General features: G+C 44.5%; 3 protein-coding genes across 7 annotated transcripts; 2 read left to right on the top strand and 1 right to left on the bottom strand.

The window, feature by feature from the left end:
• Nucleotides 1–570: 570 nt before the first annotated feature.
• Nucleotides 571–6,341, top strand: LOC125708952 (retinal homeobox protein Rx1-like). Its single transcript, XM_048976906.1, has 4 exons — nucleotides 571–1,073; nucleotides 2,574–3,064; nucleotides 3,696–3,952; nucleotides 5,088–6,341. The coding sequence occupies exons 2-4, from the start codon at nucleotides 2,782–2,784 to the stop codon at nucleotides 5,517–5,519; spliced, it is 972 nt and encodes a 323-aa protein (XP_048832863.1). The 5' UTR covers nucleotides 571–1,073; nucleotides 2,574–2,781; the 3' UTR covers nucleotides 5,520–6,341.
• Nucleotides 6,342–12,813: 6,472 nt separating this feature from the next.
• On the bottom strand, nucleotides 12,814–18,384 carry c15h19orf44 (chromosome 15 C19orf44 homolog). 5 transcript variants are annotated; one of them, XM_048976343.1, is made up of 9 exons: nucleotides 18,270–18,384; nucleotides 16,430–16,560; nucleotides 15,669–16,304; nucleotides 14,873–15,236; nucleotides 14,653–14,729; nucleotides 14,126–14,576; nucleotides 13,965–14,048; nucleotides 13,401–13,567; nucleotides 12,814–13,263 (listed from the first exon to the last, which is right to left on the bottom strand). In XM_048976343.1, the coding sequence occupies exons 2-9, from the start codon at nucleotides 16,538–16,540 to the stop codon at nucleotides 13,174–13,176; spliced, it is 1,980 nt and encodes a 659-aa protein (XP_048832300.1). In that variant the 5' UTR covers nucleotides 16,541–16,560; nucleotides 18,270–18,384; the 3' UTR covers nucleotides 12,814–13,173. The 5 variants fall into 5 exon arrangements, with proteins under 5 accessions (XP_048832300.1, XP_048832298.1, XP_048832297.1 ...); XM_048976341.1 differs by having other exon boundaries at nucleotides 18,275–18,381; XM_048976340.1 differs by lacking the exon at nucleotides 18,270–18,384 and adding an exon at nucleotides 17,355–17,579.
• A 52-nt stretch (nucleotides 18,385–18,436) lies between these two features.
• On the top strand, nucleotides 18,437–23,216 carry LOC125708654 (calreticulin-like). Its single transcript, XM_048976347.1, has 9 exons — nucleotides 18,437–18,626; nucleotides 19,788–19,889; nucleotides 20,187–20,390; nucleotides 20,530–20,624; nucleotides 20,720–20,929; nucleotides 21,780–21,893; nucleotides 22,084–22,227; nucleotides 22,314–22,406; nucleotides 22,873–23,216. Exons 1-9 carry the CDS (start codon nucleotides 18,536–18,538, stop codon nucleotides 23,059–23,061), a joined length of 1,242 nt encoding a protein of 413 aa, XP_048832304.1. The 5' UTR covers nucleotides 18,437–18,535; the 3' UTR covers nucleotides 23,062–23,216.
• Nucleotides 23,217–23,316: the final 100 nt, after the last annotated feature.

The following is a 23,316-nucleotide window of genomic DNA, read 5'->3' as shown; positions in this document are numbered from 1 at the left end:
AAGTTTCAGGTTACTTGTTCATTAAATATAACTGGCGTTGGCATTTTATATATTTTTAAAGATTTTTTGTGTTATTTTTCATTGCAGATAAAATTCTTCGGCTCACCCAGTAGTAGACCTATAACAATTCCGGTAATTGTCTCTGAAGTACTACACGCATATTCTACACTGAATTTAATTTAGCTGTTTGGGCGGGCGGTGCCGGTGCATTGAATGCACTGAACACTCTGAATAAGCTTGGATAAGTGATCTGTCTAAAGGGAGGCAGAGTTACTTTTTTTAATTTCGCTTCTTTCTTCATGCATTTTATTAGTGGAGTTGCAAACCATCTCTGCTGTTTCTACTAATCAGTTGAAATTTGTCAACAGAATGACATTAGGAAGCTTTATTGTTTATATTCAGTATTTCACTTCAGAAAATAATGTTTTAGTCATACCTGGAAATAAAGTCTAATGATCTGCAGCCCACTTTCGAGGTTTGTACTATCATAAAACAGAGAGCTGCTCCTGCCGAAAGTTGCGGGTCTTTTTGAATATACTCTCTCGCTGGAATAATGAGGGGATTAACGAAAACTTTCAGCAGAACTTCTTTGTCTTAAAAACAATAGAATTTTGAAAGAAAGTCCTGTACGGGCTTCATTAGCCCCGGCCTCCTCCTGTGGCGTGAATGGAAGCTACATTTAGAGCAATTACTTGACCAGAAAACAATTGTCAGTCATTCTTAAAGGGGAAGGATTCCAATTAATAAACCTTTTAATCCTTTCGCTTTACGCTCATTCTTCATTGTACCTTTGCCGTCTGCACGATTTTGAAAAGAACTTCAACGAAAAGGGCGAAAAACAATCATTGACTCACTGTATACCAGTTTTATGGCTATTATATTTGTTTATTCGTTTGTTTATAGGAACACAAATAGATATTGGAATAACAATCAGACCGTCAAGGTTCTCAGCGGAATCTGAGAAGCCCGACAGGCTTTTCTGTCATTCAAAGGGCCAGCGCAAACGGCGCCTCAACATTAGCGCTACTGGGCTGCCGCACCGCACAACTCCCGCAAGGATCCGCGCCTGATAGGTATGTCTCACATAATCATTTCCAAAAAAAACAAGAAGCAAAGGTAGATTTAAAATGAACAAATATAAAAAGTCGTATCTGATGTATAAACTGTAGCGTTAAGAAATTATTTGACGTCATAACTAAAACGGTAGTAATTCGATGATAATACTAAGTAGCCTATAGTTTAATAATATAAAGAAGTTGCACCGCAATATAGCGCAGTCTTTTAAAGTAAAAGCCTCTGTCGGTAGCCGAAAGGTCGAAAGCTTTGTTTTCAGTAACTGGGTAAATATTTTGCTATGGCACTCCGTTCAAAAGTATAGGTAGTTAAAGAAATTTAAAAAGTCATTAACATGTACCTAAGGATAAAAAATGCAGTCTGATGAATGCGCTTATATGCGTGCGTAACTGAAATTGGTAATAAGACCAAAAAAAATCGTGATTATTAACAGTCAGTGTTGAAACAAAACAGAAATTTAGTAGAGATATAAAATAGGTTCGTGATACTTAAGGGAGACAATTGTGTTTTTTTACTTATGGCAGCAAAAAAAGTTAAAACCTGACACATTTGAAGGTATTTCGTTTGGTGAATATGCGGTATCGCTTAAATTTAACCGTTTGTACAGCAGTATGCAGTTTTAGGTGTTGCACTGATTTTGTTGTTCAACATAACTTTTATTGACATTTTTATTATAACTTCTTATTATCGTATTATTTGTAGAGCATAGTGCTGCATCACATTCATACTGAATTTAAATTTTTCGTTTAATGCTTAATAGGCTGTATCACACAGAGTCCGGCGCGAGCGGCTGCAGGTTTCGTCGGTGGGCTCGTGCTGGACAATTTCTGATCGTTGTCTCTGATTACAATATTGAAAGTCCACATTCGATATCGCCTAACATGTAAGACTGCCGGCTGTTATTACCAAAGTTAAAATCAGACGATTTAATTACATCGCAAGGTAAATATTACACGGTGTATTATGCTATTATGTTTGCACTGTGTTGTCATTACATAAAATAAGTGAGCTACTACAAGCTGGTGTAACCAGCACGTTTATAATTAAAGAAATACATTTAAAAAGTGCATATTATTTTTTATCCATGGCGTCCATCACCCATCCGCTTATCCAAAGACACATACACGGTATAGAGATGACGGTCCCGCTCCGGAAGGGCCTCCATCAAAACGGACCGACTACAGAAGCTCTGGAGGGATTCAAGCAGCGCTTACTGAGCCGTAACCGCGACCGTGTATTAGCAAACTGAAAGCATTTGTCATGCCTTTCAGTTGTGGCGTCACTTGTTTTCAGTAATTAATCGTGTTGATGAATTTAAACGGTCTCAGTCTACAGATTCTGTTTTTGTTCGGCAAGTTTTAGTATTTCACAGGATTATGTTACATGTAGCAGGTGTCTGCGTTTTCTTTTTAATCATTTCTGTGTTGGTACGTATAGCAATGTGCAATTCGGTCATATAATGTCTGGTTAGTAAACATTTTCTTCATTTTTTCCCCAAGATGTTGGGGTACTTCATGGGACCATAAAGTTGAAGAAAAGCATATTTATTTCATCCCTAGTCCGTTCCTGAATGGGCTGTTCTCTTGCGTTCCTGCCGAAGTTGACATTTGACGTTTGATGCAGGAGAGGATCCGTTTTTAGGCTCTTTGCCTGCACAGTGCTGCCCTTGGATTTTCCTCTCAGAGGAGAGTGACTCAGAGATCTCGGATGCATTTGTCACTGGATACCGTGAGCATGGTGGACGACAGCTGCCTATCGCCAACCAACTTCCACGAGATGGTGAAAGGTGGGGGGGCATCGGTGGGTGGCCGCGTCCACAGCATCGATGTCATCTTGGGCTTCAGCAAGGACCAGGACCCACTGCTGAACCAGGCCGAGCAGCACAAGGCGGGGATCGGGCCCCTGGGCGATCCGGGGAAGCAGGGACCAGCTCATATCTATGGACACCCCCCTTCTCTGCGGGAGAGTGCGGCTCAGTCGGACTTCCAGGGTAAGTGTGCAGTTCTGCACACAGGGGCACAGCAGGGTCATGGATAACCTGGCAGATTTTACAGGGGGCCCTAAGTACGTGAAAGAGACGTGATAGTGGGGGGGGGGGGGCATGCTGCCATTTTGTCAGGGGGCCCAGAATCTGTAGTTACGCTCCTGCTTACACAATTTCTCCCGCCTGCATTTCCCACCTCGTTCGGCTTTAATATAAACAAACCCAGATAGCAGGAGTACCATAAGTGCAACTGGACCCAAATTCCTGACCGTGATGTTCAGACGTGTCAGAACATTCTCCCCCCCCGCACTATATATTCTGCTGCCTACATGGAAAATACGAGACCTTGAAACCTATAAATCAATCTATAAATCAAATATATCGCTTAGAGAATAAATCAGTGAAGACTGAATACCAACAAGTGACATCATGTTTAGACTTATATACCTCAATGTAACCATTTTTTAAGAGCCAAGTCTATTAACTTAAACATGTTATAGTCCAAACTGGTTCAGTACTATCCAGCACATTGACTGGTACTATTTTATTGCTTGCTGCCATTTACCGTTTAGGAATCTGTGATCTTACCATGGCAATACTTCAGAAGTAACTCTTCTAACCTCTGTCCGATTCGCAGACTTGGGTCTATTTTCCAACAAGTGCGAGGGGGAGGCGAGTGGGGGGCTGAAGGGGGGCGACGACGACGCGGACAGCAAGTCCCCGGACGGCCTGAGCGAGGAGCCGCCGAAGAAGAAGCACCGACGTAACCGCACCACCTTCACCACCTACCAGCTACACGAGCTAGAGAGGGCCTTCGAGAAGTCCCACTACCCGGACGTGTACAGCCGGGAGGAGCTGGCCATGAAGGTCAGCCTCCCCGAGGTCCGCGTGCAGGTAGGACCGCTCCAGCCCCACCCTCATCCCTAGGGTCTCCATGTACAGGACCAGGCAAAAGTTTGGACTCCCCTACCCATAGAAAAGTTTATTTATACTATTCGCCACATTGTAAAACATGCATAAAAACATCAAAACTATAAAACATAAATGTAAATAAACACTGACCAAAAAAGATTTAATTTTATTGGGGGGCAACTCCCTGTGTCGAGACTCAGCAGGCTACCGGTTCAAATCCCAGGGTGAGCAGAATGATCCCACCATTGGGCCCTTAACCTCTGCTGCCCCAGGGACTGGCTGCCCCTATTGCCTCCTCCATGCCAGTTTCATGAGGTGGCCTCCTGGGATGCGTTTCCAGAAGGGGGTCCCACATATACGCTGAGCTCTCATTGGCCGCGTTTTCTTCACTGATCAAACCAAACCATTTCTGCTGTGTTTAGTTCAGGTGGCCAGGTCATGTGATGTGACACTATCACTCTCCTTTGTAGGCGGCTTGAATCTAATACCATGTTTTTGTACATGCTGAAGTAGACAGAGGACTCTTACGTAAGGCTTGTGTGCCAGATGCCTTTAGGGAGGCATTAAAGACCTACTTTCCGGTTCACGCCGGGGGACGTGCTACAGGTGTCTCTGAGTTAAAATGAGCCTGCAGATCCGATTATTCTCTGGCGGCTGGAGATGCTCAGGACAGCCGTAAGAAGTCAGGATGTCATTTAGGAAAGGCCGTTGGAGGATGTGGTGAAGATATGGAAGCCATTTGATATGGAGATCATCTCCACAATAAAAATACATTGATACAATTGAATTGAGTTGAAATCTTTATTTGTCATATTTACAGGTACAAAAGTACAAGTGCATTTCTTGTACAATTCCCTTGTTTAAGATTAAAACACATTAAGAAGGTTCAGGTTTTACTATACAATTAAATAATTGAACAGATAAAATAGATAAACATGGTGCTCGATTGATAAATGAATTAGGTGCTTTGAGTGATAGAGGTTGTTGAGGGTGTTGATTGAAGACCATGTCTCTCTATACTGACGGTCCTTGGCTACCAGCCAGATTTCTGCTGCAGATTTCTGTAAGATGCTGGACAGTCTCCAGTCTTCTTATTCTGCCTGCTTCTCCTTCCAAGGTTTGGTTTCAGAACCGGCGAGCCAAGTGGCGACGTCAGGAGAAGATGGACGCCAGCGCAGTGAAACTGCACGACTCGCCCATGCTGTCCTTCAGCCGGCCGGCCGTGCACAGCGGCGTCGGCGCAGTGACCAGCTCACTGCCCCTGGACCCTTGGATGACCTCGCCACTGTCCAGTGCCACGCCCGTGCACAGCATTCCCGGCTTCATGGGGGTGGCACAGGGATTTCCCGGCCACAGCTTCCTGAACACGCCCCCCGCCATGGCGCAAGGAATGCAGTCGGTGGCTCCGCCCCCCTACCAGTGTCCTGCCGCCTTCGCTGACAAATACCCGGTGGAGGACGTGGACCAGCGGTGCTCCAGCATCGCGGCACTGAGGCTGAGGGCCAAGGAGCACGTCCAGTGCATGGATAAGACCTGGCAGCCAATGTGACAAACCATGAGTTGCAGCTAAAGTCACGCCGGGAAGAAGCTCTTATCCATTCGTGAATTAAACTCTGATTTTTGGCTCTTTCTGAATAGTGAATTGGAAAGACGATACCTTAGGACACAGGTAGAGTTTCATAGGTGACACCATGCTTTTCCCTGTTTCTGACATCGGGGACCGATTTGGGACGTAGCTACAAGGCAACACTGGAGTGGCTGTCGTTTAATAGAGCTTCGGATATTTATAATGACAGCAGCGTTCTCCTGTTCTGAGGCCTTAGATTTCATGCTGGATAACTGTCATACTGTAAATAACAGTCAGGGTAGGGAAGCTAGTTCCAAGAATAGTGAAGGTTACCAGTGTCACAGGTTGCAGAACCTGAATGTACCGGCAGAAGTGAAATACCTGATAAGACAGGTAGTTTTTTTTTCATTCTTATTAGAAGCAAAGCTAATGGAATAGAGTCCTTGTCATTGATTCTACGTGGAAAATGTACGATTTTCCTCACAGCACGAAGATGGCAGAATCTCATCGACCTTGTGAAGTTTGCTGCACCACGACTCAAGGACTCCCGACTTTACACATTTTGTATGCATTAATACTTATAACAGATTAGATGTATTTAAAATCTATTTTTGAATGCAAACATTCCGTTTTTTTGAAAGCATCCAACCACAGAGGATCTCGCCTCACCTCATTGACATTATTGTTCTCAGTTTGCAATTAATACAATAAATTCACTGCCCTGTACAATCAGTATGTTCAACAGGAATGTGTTCACTCGCGAGAAATTGACTCTTACAAATAAATGTGTGATTCTAATGCAAAGCCTTTGTCGATGTGTTTTTAAGGTTTCGATTGGCTTTGTGTAGCCCGTGTTGGTTTGGGTTACTTGGGATTTCCCAATGCAAGCAGAATCTGAACTGTGCCCTCCACTGGAAGGCATTCTGAAATGCGTTTTTCCCCACTACTGTGTAAGTACCTCCCCAAGAGGAGCTTCATGTCTGCCTTTGTCTCCCCCACCAAGTGCTGGTCCACATTTCTTCAGCCAATCAGATGTAGTTTCATTGAAGCACAGGATTTCTGTTTACAGAAGCACGAGTACATTTCATCTGTGAACAAGGTTATTACACCGACATTCTTAAACTCCTCCGAAGTTATATAACTTTATTCTCCATTAGCCAACTTTGACAAAAGTAAGGTTTGCCTGGTACATCCCAATTTGCACTGTTACGTTCCATTCATTCGTGTTCTACTTGCCTAGACATGTAAATTTTACCAATCTAGGTTTTTGCCCATTCTACAATTTAAACAGACTTTAATAGGGTTAAGCTGCCACTTGCACCAGGATGTAGAGGGACGACTGGATTTGTTAAAATCAAAGATGCAGGTCAAGTATGATGGTCAGGTGGCAAAGGTAATAGCTTCTTCCCCTTTATTTAACTGATTATTTGAATCATGAGGTTGTAATGACACTGAAGTGCTCCAGGTGTTAGACTGGCATGAAAATGAGATTCTCTTGCTTCCTTTGTCTGAGGTACATGCACAGAATTAACCACTCATGATGGCTTTATATCTTTTTGTTTCTTTGTACCTAATGCCTTTTGTAGCAAAAGGTTAATCCTGGGTCAGACCTTCAGCTCTGTCGTCATTCTGTGTATAACCATGGAGTGGAGGGGGTCTAACCACAGTCTGTTAGATCATTATATTTGGGCAGAAGCAAGATCCTCTTAACACTCAATTAACCACTTTAAAAGTGATTATCTCCTGCTCCCAGTTGATTTGACGGACAGCCATCTGACAGCCTCAGCCTGTGCTTGGATCGGACAGTGCGGACAGTGTGGATAGTGCAGACAGTGTGGACAGTGTGGACAGTGCGGACAGTGTGGACAGTGCGGACAGTGTGGACAGTGTGGACAGTGCGGACAGTGTGGACAGTGCGGACAGCACCTCTCGCTCCAAGCTGTGGGCACCCAGCTCCAGCTCCTGCGGACATCAGCTCTGACCCAAAGTATATAAGACGGGCAGATTTCACTCTCCGTATTTCAAGACCATAAGTACTTTCTTTGCTCCTGCAGATTTGATAAAGACATTTTTGAATGTGCAAAACAAATGTTTGAATGCACTGAGATGCCTGCTTGTTCAGACTGAAAGTATTGTAAAATATATATAGTGATAATATAAAAAAATATTATTTAAACTAAAAGTAGACACTTTTATAGTACAGGTTAAATTGTAAATGTTACAGTATAATCACAAGTATACACAAGTTACAAGTATAATCATCTATGTGGATAATTCGTGCCACATAAATGTAGATTATTTGGAGAGACATAAACATTCATACTCTAAATAAGCATAGCGAGGACGGCCTCGCTGCAGTGCACACTGTCACTGGGAAGCACCAAGTGGCTGCTGGGCACAGACACAATGCGGAGGATTCAGGGTCGACCGGCGCTCTGCCAGCCCGTTAGGAAGATGAAGCTCCAGTCAATCAGGCCCAGCTGGGAGGGGGGGGGGTCGACTCCGCAGGACTCTCCACTCCCTAATCGCCCTCCCCGCCGCTGCTCCTCGCGGCACATGGTCAGCACAGGCCGCCCCAGCTGGGTTCGCGTTAGCAGCACGCAAGCTGCACTGCTGGGCAGATGGGAGACTGGGGAATCCCCTCGCTGGGCCATCTGCGGGGGGCACCGGTGCCGTCTGAGGTGTGCTGTACGGGGAGAGGTGGGAGGTGCGCTCTGGTCTGATCTACAGGTACACTCAGGTGTTAATGGGGAAGCGAACACACAGTTTGCCTGTTAAAAGGTGGTGCACTTCGCTGATGGGTAACTGCAATAAGTATTTGTCTATAAAAAGATCAGATCGATTTCTGAGTTGGTGAGATGGAGTGATCATCAAATAAACTACATTTGTGGCAGAATCCAACTCATTGATTAAAGCGAATGAAAATGTAATCAAAGTGCACTACGCTGCTAAGCTAATGAAATAAACACCTTTGTCACTCGTTTTCTGCAGCATCGAGCTCCAGAATCAACACGAGACAAAGAACACCTTATACCAAAGCAACGGCAGAGTTCAGTGCCTCTTCTTCAGAAGGCAGTCGGAAGGGGTGCAGTCCTGGGGAGGGAGGGCTGCCCATGCAGGTTAATGATGTGGAAAATCCTCCAATTAGACCCTTTCTTCTGCAGGCCAGGATGAGTTCAGCGCGAGGTCCTCTGAGAGTCCCGGGATGGGGGCCCACGCCGGGAACCGCGCACACACTGACGGCTGGACATCTTGGCACAGGACGGCCGGGTTAGGCGAGCGCTTGTAAGAGCACGGGATCATGGGAAAAGAGTAGGGGACCAGCGCTAGGACTGATATTTTATGACTCCCCAAAGTTCTATATCACTTCATCAAAAGCAAGAACTCAGTTTGTCAGACACCGATTCCATTAACAAATCTAATTTTGGCCAATACCCACCATCTATGGACGGAGCATGACCATGGAATAAAGACACATATCGAGTGAACATATTTACCGCTCATGTCAAAGGAACATGCAGTCACATTCATAAATGAAGTTACCTGGGTGTAAGCACTGCAAACCACATTGACCTTATTGACTGATCTTAACGGTCTCACTAAAAAGCCCACAGGTGTCACTGCTACAGTCAGTGCCTTTAGTACAGGCAAATTGACAGGCTAGACTATAAAGAAAAATGTCTGGAAATCCTCCAGGCACCAGCAAATGCTCAGCTTGTATGGCGGATACAAGGCCGAGCAATTCATTGAATTTCAATTCACTTGCAATTTTGGCTTCCAATGATTAACAAAACAAAATATTAATAAAAAATGGTTATTGTGCCTCATTTTGTCTTGTGTTACAAATCCAGAGCACCCCTTTCCAGACCGTTTTTAGTAGTTTCTCATTCATTCTGAACTATATTCAGAGTTCAAGGAAATCCACTGTCAGAAAGGCAGGTTTTTTTAAAGGCGATGCTTCTGTGTCAAATAATCATGATCTCAGTGCTGAGCATAATAACCATGCGGCCCTACAGGTGGCTGATACACTGCTTCGGAAAAAAGACACTCAGGTGGAAGTTCACATCGGAAATAACCCACCACTCTTAAATCAGTGGATAATCCATGAGCTGTAAGTAGTCTGTCGAAGCGCCATGTTCATGAGATCACGGGGCATTATGGGATGAAATTTCACTATCAAAGCAAGTTACCTAGTACCTATTTAAAGTAGGAAATGTTAACCTGGCCACATCCTCTATATATGTGTGTGTTTGTGTTAAATGACGAGCAAATATTTTTACACATAAATTAATCTGGGAGGACAAGTATATAGGTTAAATATTGTGTAATTTAATATTGTCATAACATAATTTGCCACAGAAACAGTGGGATTAAAGCTATCGTAGGTTTGGGTTAAAAAAAATGTAATCAAAGTCGTGTAATAATAATTGAATTAATGCCTTTGTAATGATTTAGTCAAGTTCAAGATGTGGAGTGTGTTATTAATGAGAACAGTCAGATAGTACTGCCTAATCTGAAAGGTGAAACAATGGAGAAAGGGTCTGTGCTTTCACTGGTATTTATTTTAATTAGGGCATGTTAGGACATTAAAGTAAAAGCCCATGTAGGAAAAAACACACCAGAGAGGCAGGCAGTTAAAGCAGGATATAGATTAGGCAAATTGTGCCCAGAGAAATTGGGGCCAGAAAGGATTTAAGAGATTAGTAACAAGTCATTTAGCCCAGTGCTTGAGGTTCTAGCCTGTTTTCTTAAACTACAAGTTTAATTCAAGGAACAATTTCAACAGGGCTTCTCCTCCTCTTCCACGTTCTAGTACTAGTACACTAGTTTGTTTTAAACAGGTCAGGCTTACGTCCAGTTGCTCACCAATTCACTGTAAACTGCACCTGGTGCAATTAACGCGACTGACCACTCCTCCACTTCAGCCTTTGCAAAACTCCGAGAGTCAGAGATGACTACTGGACCAGTCTTACAGGTGACAATGGCACAACCGGACCAGACAGCAGTAAGTGTAATGGCTGAAAACATGGAGCCGTTACCGAAAGGTTACAAATTCAATCCAACGGCAGGCGGCACCGCCCCCCCGCCAAGCTATAATGGAAATTACCTCAGCTGTGATAAATGGTTTAAATTCTTGCACAAAAGCATCCAGCAAGCAATTAAATAAGAGCAATATCAGATGTAACACTTTCAGACAGCTTTATATGGATGCAGTACCAGCAGGGATCATCAGATATCATACGACTGATGTCCTTTATGCCTCCCATTCTTAAAATTATATCTTGTGCAGTATATTATTTTAAGGTTATGAAACTACAAAATTGCACAAGGTGCAGAAATTTCCGGCTTTTAATGAAATTCTTTTTTGGTACTGGATCTACTGTTAGACGGCGTCCGCACAGCACAGGGAACAAACCGCAGTTTTAACTTCGGCCGTATTTTCCCCGCATGAAATAATGTTTTCTTTGAAAGTTTCTTTGAATTGCAGGTACTTTCCTGTATGTTTTTCTAATCACGTAGTGCCGTTGTTATTGTCCATTCCTTCTTTGTAGGCTGGTAGGGAAGACGCGATCCTCAGTGGTGAAAATAAGGCAAAGGAGCGGAATTAATAGGGTTTGATTTCGACAGCTTTTCAATGGGACCTGGCTTTTTCACATGACATAATTAGGAGGTCAGCGGAGGAAGCGCGGGGGAGGCTGCCCGGCGCCAGAGTTTTGGGATACCAGCGCGCGAGGATGAGGACAATCAGAAGGGACGCGAGAGTCACGAGGGCTGCTTGTCACTGTAAACTCAGAGTGACTCATGCATGTCCTCAGTCGGATTTCTCAGGTTCCTTCTGTGTGTCTCCGTCCCAGCGCCCCACAAAGACATTACAAAGAGGAACGGTCTGTCACACGCAGCTTGTCTGCACATGCTATTTGTATGTATTAATGCTCTTGTAAACCGCACTGCAACAGTTTTCTAATTTTACCACTTGTTATTGTAGTAATAATAATAATAAATAATAATAATAACAATAGTACTAATAATAACAGAATGCAAACACCCTCTAGCTACGAAAGGCCAAAAGGACAGTTTAAATGCTTTGAAATTTCCTAGGCTGAAGTTTCCATCCACATTTTTGTTGTTTTATCAACGTGAGGATATGGGTTACATTAACAAGAAACTGAAATTGATCTGCTGCTATTGTGATATTTTCCAGTGGGTTTGGGAAAAAAGGTATCATTAGTTTCTAGTAGAAGAATAGAACACAAGGGCCACAGTCACCAGGAACAGACGTCAGGAACGCACAAGTCCATGCAACGTCACTTTGGCTTTGCTGCGGCTTTTCGAGTCTTTTCAGCAGACAGAACTGCTATTGCAAGTTGCGTTCAGGGTATCAGGCAGATGGTTTCCCGTAACGGTGTGATCCTCTGTGTGTGATACCGCAATGGCAAAAGCTAAAATTCAAGTACTCGCACTCTGGCCACACGCAGGCACACAAAAAACATACTATTAATAATAAGAAGCCTCCAACCGGCAATATTTGCTCTCCAATGCCCTCTCGTGGTGTATTTAAGGATTATTTTTTTCACTCGCTTACACCATCTCAGGCATCCATACAGCATCCACACATAAAATTCAGATTCTTATATGAATGAAACCTGATATTTGGAGTTAAGTTATACTTAACTGTTCCAACCAAGACACAAATATAATTTTGTTTAAAAAAATACAAGAGGCACTCATCAAATGATATTTGCCGTACAAAACAACCATACAGTGGTAAAACCTTAAGCCTATATTTTAATATTTTATTTCATATATTTACAAGGTCTAGTTTGTGGGAAACATCTGTGATGCTCCGAGAGGGCAAAGTACAAGCTGCATTACTGGCAGAGACCACTCCCCATCAGAATTCTCTCGTTTTAACTGCAGTTACTGCAGTTCTGGGACAGACACCATTGATGTCTTATAATCCTGCTGCAGCCAATACTGCCAATCCCACTTAAGTGCTCTACATATAACCTTGATGTTTGGCCTCTGCTGAAACACTGATAAACCAGAGCAGCACCAGAGTAAATGGAGACCAGCACGAATATGTGGTTTATATTTCAATCTGACCAAGCAGCATCTGAATATTTGTGACGGACCAAATCAGCACTGCTCTGGGAGATTGTACTACTATAATACTCCAGTAGTTAGTGGGTTTTAACAGCGAATCAAAGCGACACCAAAACGACTGTCTGCCTTGAAATAACAACAAAAAGAAAATAGAAAAAGAGCACAACACTGGTTTGTACAAAAATAAACTTTACTGCTAAACATTTTGGCATATTGACTATCAAACAAAACATTCCGTGAGAAAGATTCCAGTGCAGTTACGTTAGATCAGTGTTTCCCAACCTGGTCCTCTAGGATGTGCAGACGTTCCACATTTTTGCTCCCTCCCAGCTCCTGGTCAGACGTGGACTGTCTGCAGTTAGTTCTACACCTTCGATCTGACTGTAGTGGATCTTTGGCCCCTGATAGGGGGATCTGCTGCCGTCATGCAAAAGCAAGCTAGAGATAAATGTGCCACATTACGGACAGAGACCATGTGACTGTCACATGACGCACGCTTGCGCCGTAGTCTCTTGTGTTCAGTTCCTCCACATCACAGGTAGTGATAGTTCCTCATCTCCTGCAATACGTCCTTCATGGCCTCCTTCACGGTCAGCTTGGGGGACCTGTGACGTTTTATGAACTTCCAGAAGAGTGTGAAGAGAAAATGAGCATATTTTCAGTTCCTCACTAGTCAACTGAGCTAACAGATTAAAGTCGTATACATACTTAAGAGAGCAGTATGTGTTTTATCGACAGAGCTGAGGTATGTCGCATTACCTCCCTAGTTTCCTCCAGCGTTGTGTAGTGGTTCTCTACAGGTTCCAGGGACTGGAGGGCCGAGGTGTGGAGGTGCCTGCTGGCTTCCACAAACTGCCGGGTGAGGGTCAGCTGCTGCCTCAGCATGTCATTGAGGGCAAAGAGGGCTGGGCTGTAGGCAGTGAGGGCTGCGGGGGAACCAGGACCACAAGGGCGCAAGTGATTGGGAAGATTATTGGAGCCGTTGACAGGACAGCGAGAGGTAGCTTACAGATAAAGTTCATAATTATTTAAAAAATAATATGTGAATCTAGAACTGCCTCTGATTCAAACTCTGAGAAAAACATCTCATAAAGTACTCAGTGGAAGAAACATTGGCCTAACAATACACAGAAATGTGCTTTAGTGGCAAAGGGCTCTAACATATGGGGCATGCAGAGGATCCGAAAAAACATTAAAACATTTCTGTGACCAATATGAGCTGCCTATGGGCGCTAACATTGGCCGTCGACCATCCACACCAGAGTTACGGTACGGAGATGGAGCTGTAGTGTATGCAGGGTGTTTGTGAGAGTCCATCTTTACCTTCCAGTGCTTCAGCACTGATGATGTGACTGGCAACAGGAGTAGGGTCTGCGTAGGACATTCCTATTGAAGGCCCCAAGGCAGCTGCATCCAAGACAACAACTTGGTTAAATCAAAAGAAGGGATACACAGCAGTGAGGGAGAGATATACAGCGACTGACCTGTGTCGCAGTGGTAGGACGTGCCACCTGGCTGGGTCTGTGTAGCTGCCTCCCTCGCATTCCTGCCTTTAATCCGAGGTGGGGAGATGGCACCAGATCGGGAAGCCGATCTCGAAAAGGAACCCCAGTTACTTTTTTCGGATGACTCACGATATTTATGGGATTCTGACTGGAGGGACTCCTCTCCCGATCGCTGGAGGCTGTGGTCTCTCTCCGAGTGGCTAACGGCCTGGCCTTTGCTACCTGTGGACACGTCACTGTCCCCATGGAGATCAGAGGCGTCACAGACACCTCCATCCGATTCCGTCTTGATCTCGCTCTCAAAGTCGCTTTCATAATCTTCTTCGACTGGCCGAATCCCATCCTCGTTTGCGGTCTCACTGGAATCCCTCGCATCCAGGCTACGTGAGGGTAGCTCAGCATCCTTAGTTACCTTTTGTACAACTGTGGTCTGAAAAAGACACGAGTACCTGACTGTGAAGGTCAACCTTGGTAGAATACTAAGTACTCTGAAATATTTTACTTGCCTTTTCTTCTCTGTCAGTCTCAGGTTTCCCGAAATTTGGCAGCAAGTCATCCAGGCTCATGATATTAATTCTGAACTCTGCGTCGAAGAGAAAGATTTGTCTGCATGGTTACACATGCTGAATTTTGCATACATACTACCTTTGTCCGTGTATCTGTACGGACACTGTCAAGGGAAGTATGGATTAGGCCTTCAGCTCAACATACAACCAGCTATCTCACCCTCCAACGGCGTAGTCCTTCCACTAAAGGAATCGCTGGAGGATGGGCTTCGCACAAAGAGCTCCTCTAAGGATCTGATGTCACCGTGTGCTGAATCTGACGACGTGGAGGCCCTCGAGAACTTAATCCTCGGAGACGTGGTCTTCGCAGGAGAGTGGGTTGTTGGCAGAGATGTAGGCGGAGATGGGGACAAGGAATCTTCCACCGTGGCAGACCTCACAGTCTGGGGGAGACCCCCCTGAGGATGAAGGCTGGCACTGCGGAGCTCCTGCAGCCCCCATCTTGGGGTCAATGGGGAGGGCGGCTTGTCTTTGATGGAGGGTGGCGAGCCCACCTGCAACTTAGTGCTGCTTTTAATGAAAGTCTTCCAATGAAAGAAAAAGAAACCACAAACTGATAATCTGTTTCTTGTCTCTGGAATAGTATGATTAATGGGGACAGGATTGCTATAAATGAGACCGTTTTCCTAGAGTAATTTTTTCATTACAAGTGAACAGAATTGTAATTATGTGCTTTGCCTTATAAATAAAGAAACACCTATTGAGTAAATGCATCCATCTATCTTATAACTACTTACTCTAGAGTCCTAAGGGGACCAAGACTTTATCAGACGGGACACAAGGCTGAGGGATGGGATGCCAGTCCAACACAAGGCACATTCATGCACGCGCGCGCACACACACACACACACACACACACGCACGCACGCACGCACGCACGCACGCACGCACGCACGCACACACACGCACGCACACACACACACACACACACGCTTCTAGTGAATACTAGACCCTACCTTTCCTAGTACCTTTCCTTCGACACCCTTCTGAGACACAGAGCAGCTCACTTCCAGCAAACTGTCCTCTGAATCACAGGAACCTTCCAGTGAGTTCTCCACGTCCTCCTCATCACTGCAAAGGCTCGCGCCGTCGTTAATGAACCTAACGTGTGACGGGGCAAGGCTGCCGGGCGGTATGATCTTTGGCTCCTGTCGAGCAGTCCTCTGCTTCAGGAAGCGACTTCCCCACGCACCAAGGTCATCGCTGGACGGGGGTGACACAGCGCTGGCCTCGTCGGGTACTCGCAGGCTCGTCGCTGGAGCCGAGGCAGCCTGTTTGCGGCTCCTGATGCGGTCCTCGATCAGTGCGAGGCGGCTCAGCGCCACACTCCGGGAGCGGCTCTGCCACGTGGAGACTGAGCTCCCTGCGGCCGCCTTACTCACTGCGGCGGAGAGACTGTCACGGGGGGGGGCCTTCTTCAGAAACCTACTCCCTACCCCCATCGCCGGCTCCTCCTTAATACGTCTGTTGTCTGAAGTGTCATGCACGCCATCCTGGGGTTTGGTTTCACTTTCATCAGATGAGATGTCATTCATATTTTTGACTGTGGACAGTAATGTACCCGACTTCAAAGACAAGGTGCCCATGTATTCCTTGAAACAAACAGATAATTTATTATTACAAAGTATGGCGATGAACAGAACCTTTGTTAATATCAAATTTGAACTTCTTAACAATAAACAACATTTAAGGCGTTTTTTTTTCATCTGACAAATACCTGGAGCTCATTTCTCTTAACAACATGTGATTTTGCTGAAAGTCTTTGTCCTGACAGCTGCGCTGCTGCCCTCTCCAGGGCAGCGCTCCGGCTACTACTTCGGTTCCACATCGTAAACGTGCAAAACGATTCTGGAAAAAGATCCAAAAACACAACAGGTTAATGTCATATGTTTAGACAAGACAATTTTTGACCAGCACTGGCTGCTTCACCATGCCCAGCTACGCTATGAACCCCTTACTGTGCCGAAATGTTTCACCATTATCACTCGCTGATGGCGTATCCTTTATGACATCTACACTTATAGCTTTTTCACAAATTATAGACTCAGATAGGCTATCACCTGCCATCTGCCTTTCGTATTACACTATAATAGCCTTTCTACATCATCTAACTCTGTTGATTGTGACTTTCTAATTTGAGCAACACCTTTTGCAACACTAGCTTCCTTATACAAATCTTCTCTTTGTAAGACTGTCGAGATGGTGGATTTCGACATGCTGTACATATTAGCGAGATTGGCATTCGTGTGACCACTCATATTTCTGCACAATTTCCTTCTCGGGCTCAGACTGACGCTTACAGGCGCCTTTCGGGCTTCCCGGCTCTTTCTTCACAGCCGCACAAGCAGATGCACGGTTTGGCCTCGACCGTCATTCGAGTCGTAACTCGACTTTGGTCGTAACCCAAGTTGTTCGTATGCCAGACCGGTCGTAACTCGAGGTTCCACTGTATATAGTTTTAAGTATGTATTGAGTAATAATTTATAAATTATAAACCTTTGGTTTATTTTTAGATCTTCCAAATCTGCAGACATGTACTACTACGGTATCTGTATCTCGTTGCAGAAACAAACATAGACAGCTAATGTTTTAGCTGATGTTTATTTTCATACTGCAGCATGCATTAGCTACATAACACAAACCTCACGGGCGGGCAGGCTGTCGGCTAGCTACGGTGACGGGAGTCGCTAATCGGACAGTTTGCTGCATTGTCTTGCGTCGTTTTATCCTGTCTAGTGTGTTAATTATAGCTATATGTATTCGTAGGGAATTTTCCTTTACCAAGTAGCTTGAAAACACATAAGCTGTACCCAAATTACCGCGGTGCCCGTTTCCATAGCAAAGGCAGGGGCGCGACTGTACCCTCTACGGGTCGTGCGAAGGACAAACATCACAACAACTCCAACGCGTTGCTAAGAGGAGAAAACCCAAGACGCTGTACTTACCGATTTATCATTCCATTTAATTCGGGAGATTATTCCCAGTTGTTTTTTGATTACACGTTATAGTTTACTTTAATTGCGTGATACGTGTTGCGACATGTAGATATATAAATATTACGACTGTAAACAACTGACCCTAAATCAGACAGTTTGAATAATTCACGCTTTAAATTAGAATTACGAAAAAGTTCAACCAATTTTTACACGGATTAATTTAGCAGTTACATTTACAGCGAGATAAATTAGTTTTAATATAGTAGCAATTCATTAATCTTCCTTTGTCACAAATATCAAGTTTAGGGGGGAAGTAGCAAAATAGTAGAAACAGTAAATAGTAAAATAAAATAGTTAAATAATAAGGTACATAGTAAAGTGTTTAGCGTTTGCAAGTACTAATAAAAGACTGTAGTACAAGACAGTGTGGTGTGTATATGTACATATGCACTCCTGTGTATGTACGAAAGAAATGTTTAAAGTGAATGTTGTTTTTAAAGTGACTCGTTCTAAACTCAGAGTTGAAAGGGGGATGTGCAAAGTGTTCAGTATTTCAGCAGGTCAGTAGCCTGATAGTCTTTATTAAAAACAATTATATCATGTCACGGTATAGTTAAATACCTTACATTAATTCCTGGAAAACTTTTATCTCGTCTTTCCCCCACATCAATCACGCCGGCCGAATCCGGGCGCGGACCTCACGCCCCGCTCCGAAGCACTCGCGTGTAATCCGAGCACCTCCTCGGATTAATTCGTGGTGTCTCGCCATTGGCCAATTTCTAGTCCAATGAGCGACGGCCATCTGTTCAGGAAAAGAAGTAAGAAATTCTGTGCGCTAAGCGGTGCGACGCCAGGTTACGGCAGAAAGACGAACATTGAGTTAAAACATGCATTTTTCTGGAGTGGTACTTGTTTTACTTATTGCAGCACTAGCTGCCAACGCAACTGTATACTTTAAGGAGCAATTTCTAGATGAGGGTAAGCTTTTCTTCTAACGTTGCTCATATGAAAAACTATCAAGACGATAATGGTTATATTCATGCATTGGCCTTGTCGTCAGTAGTTTGACTTATCATATATTACTTTTTCCAGCTGAATCGAACTTCTTTTCTGTATATGCGCTGTCTTTTGTACTCATTTTTTTCTGTCAAATTGACTTCCTAATAAATGACGTACAACAAAACTTTATTTATCCAGAGGGAAATTGTGCCAAGGAATTGCACTCATAGCGTTTAAGAAGAATACAGGATACATTGTAATTCAAGAATGATATGATGCAAATAAAATGAGTCAAAGTACAAATATATACTCAAAATAAACGGTGTTCTATAATGCATTTGTTTTGTTTCACTATATGATTGTTATATACCAAGCATCTCATGACGTTTGCTATTTTCATTTACGAGCAATCGAATTTCAACAACCAAAGAGCATGAAATTGGCACGTTTTTCTGGAGGCATGCTACGGATGTAGACATTTTTCCGCAGAACTAGAAAATCCTCGTGATTTTTTTTACAGCCTACTTCCACTCAAACTAAGCAGTTCAATTACCTGATCGTCACCTGATCATGTTGGGTGTAACCTAGCAGTGTTTCGTAGATTTGAAATTGAATTAATTTTTTTCTGCTCCACTGGTAACTGGTGCTACTAATGAAGTGGCTCTCAGTCAGGTGTCTCTTGTTCTTGCAATTTCCATCCATCCATTTTCCAAACTGCCTATCCTACTGGGTCGCGGGGGGTCCGGAGCCTATCCCGGAAGCAATGGGCACGAGGCAGGGAACAACCCAGGATGGGGGGCCAGCCCATCGCAGGGCACACTCATACACCATTCACTCACACATGCATACCTACGGGCAATTTAGCAACTCCAATTAGCCTCAGCATGTCTTTGGACTGTGGGGGGAAACCGGAGTACCCGGAGGAAACCCCACGACGACATGGGGAGAACATGCAAACTCCACACACATGTGACCCAGGCGGAGACTCGAACCCGGGTCCCAGACTAAGTGCTAACCACTGCACCACCATGCCATCCTTGCAATTTGACAATTTCAAAATGTCATTTTTTTCTTAAGTCGGTTGACATGCAATCCTCTACTGTGTAGGCCTTCTGATGTTTACCTTCTGTTTTAACACAGATGGTTGGAAGAGTCGTTGGATGGAATCCACACACAAGTCTGACTACGGTCAGTGGAAACTCGGTGCAGGGAAGTTCTATGGGGATGCCGAGAAGGATAAAGGTGAGCGTTTTCTTGTTTCACTTTCTGTTCGTGACTGAGCTGCGGCGCTGTTCCTGGATTAATGGATTATGTTAGCATGTCTTTCTTCCTCTTAATGCCAGACTTCTGGTGGTGCAGGATCCTTAAAACATTTCCCTGTTTGTTAGTGTCATCAGTATTCAAATGTATAAATTTACCTGCATATCTTTGCAAATATGTCTAACAGGCACATTCTGCACATTAACAGCTGTCCAGGTATCCTGTGTGGTTCTGAGGAGCTGGTCCCATTTACTCGGTTTCACTGGGCTCTTCCCGTAGGTCTCCAGACGAGCCAGGATGCCCGCTTCTATGCCCTCTCCTCCCGCTTTGAACCTTTCAGTAACGAAGGAAAGACGCTCGTGATCCAGTTCACTGTCAAACACGAGCAGAAGATTGACTGCGGAGGTGGCTATGTCAAGGTCTTCCCTGCAGACTTGGATCAAGCCAACATGCACGGGGAGTCGCAGTATTACATCATGTTCGGTGAGAGGGGGGCTACTGTCCCATTTATCTTCTTCTCCTGGGTCTTGACGGCTTGGGAAGTACAGAAGTTGAGGTTATTTACACTAATGAGTCTGTGTGAAGGAAATGTGACTCATTTAATTTCAATGTTCGTGGGCAGGCCCGGACATCTGTGGTTACAGCACTAAAAAGGTTCACGTCATCTTCAACTACAAAGGCAAAAATCACCTGATCAAGAAGGAAATTCGGTGCAAGGCAAGTTCCAAGGGCTGGCCGACCGATTTCTGAGACATTTTGCGTGATCATCAGTTTGGCTGTGACTGGCCCCCTTTCTGCCGTTCCTGCTTCAGGACGATGAGCTGACGCACGTCTACACCTTGATTCTGCGGCCTGATCAGACCTACGAGGTCAAGATCGACAACGAGAAAGTGGAGTCCGGGACACTGGGGGACGACTGGGACTTCCTGCCCCCAAAGCGGATCAAAGATCCGGAGGCGAAGAAGCCAGAAGACTGGGATGATCGTGTCAAGATTGACGACGTCACGGACACCAAACCCGAGGTAACGGCCAGAACGTCAGCTGATTGGTATAAAACCCTCATGCTTTTAAAATGTTTATTTTTGTGCAAGTTCTTCACAAAAAATAGCCACCTACTGATTTCCCAAATCAAACATGAGCCGATTCTCATATGTCATATGCGGTCCTTCATAACGGCCTATCAGTGTTGCGGTGATCATGGAGACGCTTCCAGGATCAGCAGTGCAGAGTCGGGGCGGCTCTGAATGGGGTGTGTGACGGGCACATAATCAGTTGTGTATTCGGACCTATATGAACTGGGACTATAGAATGGTGATGTAATGATGGGACAGTGTTGTGCTCTGTGTTGCAAAGGCAAAAATCATGTGATGCATTTTACTTTAGCTTGCCAAGTGCAGCTGTTTAGTCAGCAAACACCTGAGAGGGTCTGTTGTATTGGTATGGGTTCCTGCTCAGTGCTGTAAACAGCTTCTTGTGTTTCACTTTGCTCAGAATTTACTCGTGAAGAAGTTCTTAAGGCTAATCTTGCCTTTTGTAATTGAGTCATGAAAAGGATTGTGAGGATCTTAAAGAAAACATGACATGTACAATTTTCCTGTAACTAAATTTTATTCTTCAGCGGAAATGATGAGGTGGTGAAATTTCCCGTGAAATAAGAGGCTGTTTTTCTCTTTACGCAGCATTTCCCGGATGATACCAACCTCATCATTTTGCTAATTTTGAGATTAGGATTTGCTTAGTTATCCTTTAAATATGACATTTATTTTTTTTTAAAAGGCAGATGCTTCAGCATACTTGATCTCTGATAGAAAATATATATTTTTGGGCCTTTCCTTGCTTCCTGGTGACTGATTGTTGAATGTCGTATTTCAGGACTGGGACAAACCGGAGAACATTGCGGACCCCGACGCCAAGAAGCCTGAGGATTGGGATGATGAGATGGATGGCGAATGGGAACCGGCCATGATCCCCAATACGGAATATAAGGTACGGAGCGGCAAGTTCCACTGTGAAACTGCGGCTCAAACTGTCACTGACGGCTGATCTGATTCAGTTTTCAGAAGTGTACCTGAATGGAATGCTCAGCAGTGAATGCATCTAAACACACTTAAACTCAAACATTAATGTACGATGTGAGCATGCCTTCTGGTGGTTCATGGCGACCGTCTCCTCTCAGGGCGAGTGGAAGCCGAAGCAGATCGACAACCCCGGCTACAAAGGAGTCTGGGTCCACCCTGAGATCGACAACCCCGAGTACACCGCCGACGCCGAAATTTACAAGTTCGACAAAGTCGGAGTTCTGGGGCTCGATCTGTGGCAGGTGTGTGGGAAAGGACTCATAGGGTCGGCGAGGCTCTTAAAAACATCGCAGACGCTGCACGCTGACGCTCTCCACCCGTCCCACAGGTGAAGTCTGGCACCATCTTTGACAACTTCCTGATTACCGATGATGAAAAGACGGCGGAGGAGTTTGCAAACGAGACCTGGGGCGTTACCAAGGTAGGTGGCGACGTGTCTGAAGCTCGTGTGGGTCGTGCGTGTTTGAGCTGATGAACCTTCACAGACGGTATGTATTTTAGCAGCTCTGTCTCTTTGGCCGTCCAGCTTGTCTGACAAGTCGCGTACGATTTCGGGACATTTTTATATTATGTCTGGTCAAGAGTTCGTGTCACGTGCAAGTTATACAGTGAAATGCAGCTCTGAGTCGGCTAAACCGTGCAATTAAAATATACAAGATATAAATATAAAATTTGAAAGGAAAATAAACATGCATATAAATGTCTCTTAGTACAAAAATATGATGTATGAAAGTTATACAATATTATGTAATGTTATGACATAGTATGTGGTGTAAATGGCATAGAGGAGCTATGGTATGTGCTGTATACTGGGTACTTACAGGTAAATTACTGTATGTAAATGAGCAGGATGTCATTCTTTCAACATCATCTTCCCCGTAAATCAGGACCCAGAAAAGAAGATGAAGGAAAATCAAGAGGAAGACGAGAGGAAACAGAGGGAAGAGGAGAAAAGTAAGGAGGAGGAGGATGACGAGGATGACGACGGCGATGAGGACGAAGGGGATGAGGAAGACAATGACGAGGAAGGGGGCGAAGCAGAAGACGTCGACGATGTACCAAAAGATGAACTGTAAAGCGGAGCTCATTTGCCCGGATGTGTCTCCTGTCAGGAAAACGGCAGCTCGATATTGACACCCTCAGCTGTTCTGCTCGAACTCTCTCTCCCTGTGTTTTTCTGGCAGGATGAGGGGGGGCATCTGATCCTTCTGGTTTGGGTGGGGGTGGTGGGGGGGGGGTAAATGGGCTCAAGAAATGATTTTTATTATTATTATTATTATTATTATTATTTTAATTAAATACTCAATCAAACAAGGGCAGTGCACAGGCGT

Source organism: Brienomyrus brachyistius, chromosome 15, assembly GCF_023856365.1.
Source record: "Brienomyrus brachyistius isolate T26 chromosome 15, BBRACH_0.4, whole genome shotgun sequence".
In the NCBI taxonomy this organism is placed as follows: domain Eukaryota; kingdom Metazoa; phylum Chordata; class Actinopteri; order Osteoglossiformes; family Mormyridae; genus Brienomyrus; species Brienomyrus brachyistius.
Note: the sequence above shows the minus strand (reverse complement) of the source record. Positions and strands in the feature narration are given on the sequence as shown.

Excerpts from the sequence above, each read along its gene's own strand:
- c15h19orf44 (XM_048976343.1), bottom strand. The coding sequence starts at position 16,540 with ATGTGGAACCGAAGTAGTAGCCGGAGCGCTGCCCTGGAGAGGGCAGCA. Across the intron at positions 14,730-14,872 it reads AAGGACTACGCCGTTGGAGG|AGTTCAGAATTAATATCATG; the intron begins GTGAGATAGCTG and ends TCTTCGACGCAG. Across the intron at positions 13,568-13,964 it reads CAGTGCTGAAGCACTGGAAG|CCCTCACTGCCTACAGCCCA; the intron begins GTAAAGATGGAC and ends GTTCCCCCGCAG.
- LOC125708654 (XM_048976347.1), top strand. The coding sequence starts at position 18,536 with ATGCATTTTTCTGGAGTGGTACTTGTTTTACTTATTGCAGCACTAGCT. Across the intron at positions 18,627-19,787 it reads GGAGCAATTTCTAGATGAGG|ATGGTTGGAAGAGTCGTTGG; the intron begins GTAAGCTTTTCT and ends GTTTTAACACAG. Across the intron at positions 22,407-22,872 it reads AGACCTGGGGCGTTACCAAG|GACCCAGAAAAGAAGATGAA; the intron begins GTAGGTGGCGAC and ends CCCGTAAATCAG.
- LOC125708952 (XM_048976906.1), top strand. The coding sequence starts at position 2,782 with ATGCATTTGTCACTGGATACCGTGAGCATGGTGGACGACAGCTGCCTA. Across the intron at positions 3,065-3,695 it reads GGCTCAGTCGGACTTCCAGG|ACTTGGGTCTATTTTCCAAC; the intron begins GTAAGTGTGCAG and ends TCCGATTCGCAG. Across the intron at positions 3,953-5,087 it reads TCCCCGAGGTCCGCGTGCAG|GTTTGGTTTCAGAACCGGCG; the intron begins GTAGGACCGCTC and ends TCTCCTTCCAAG.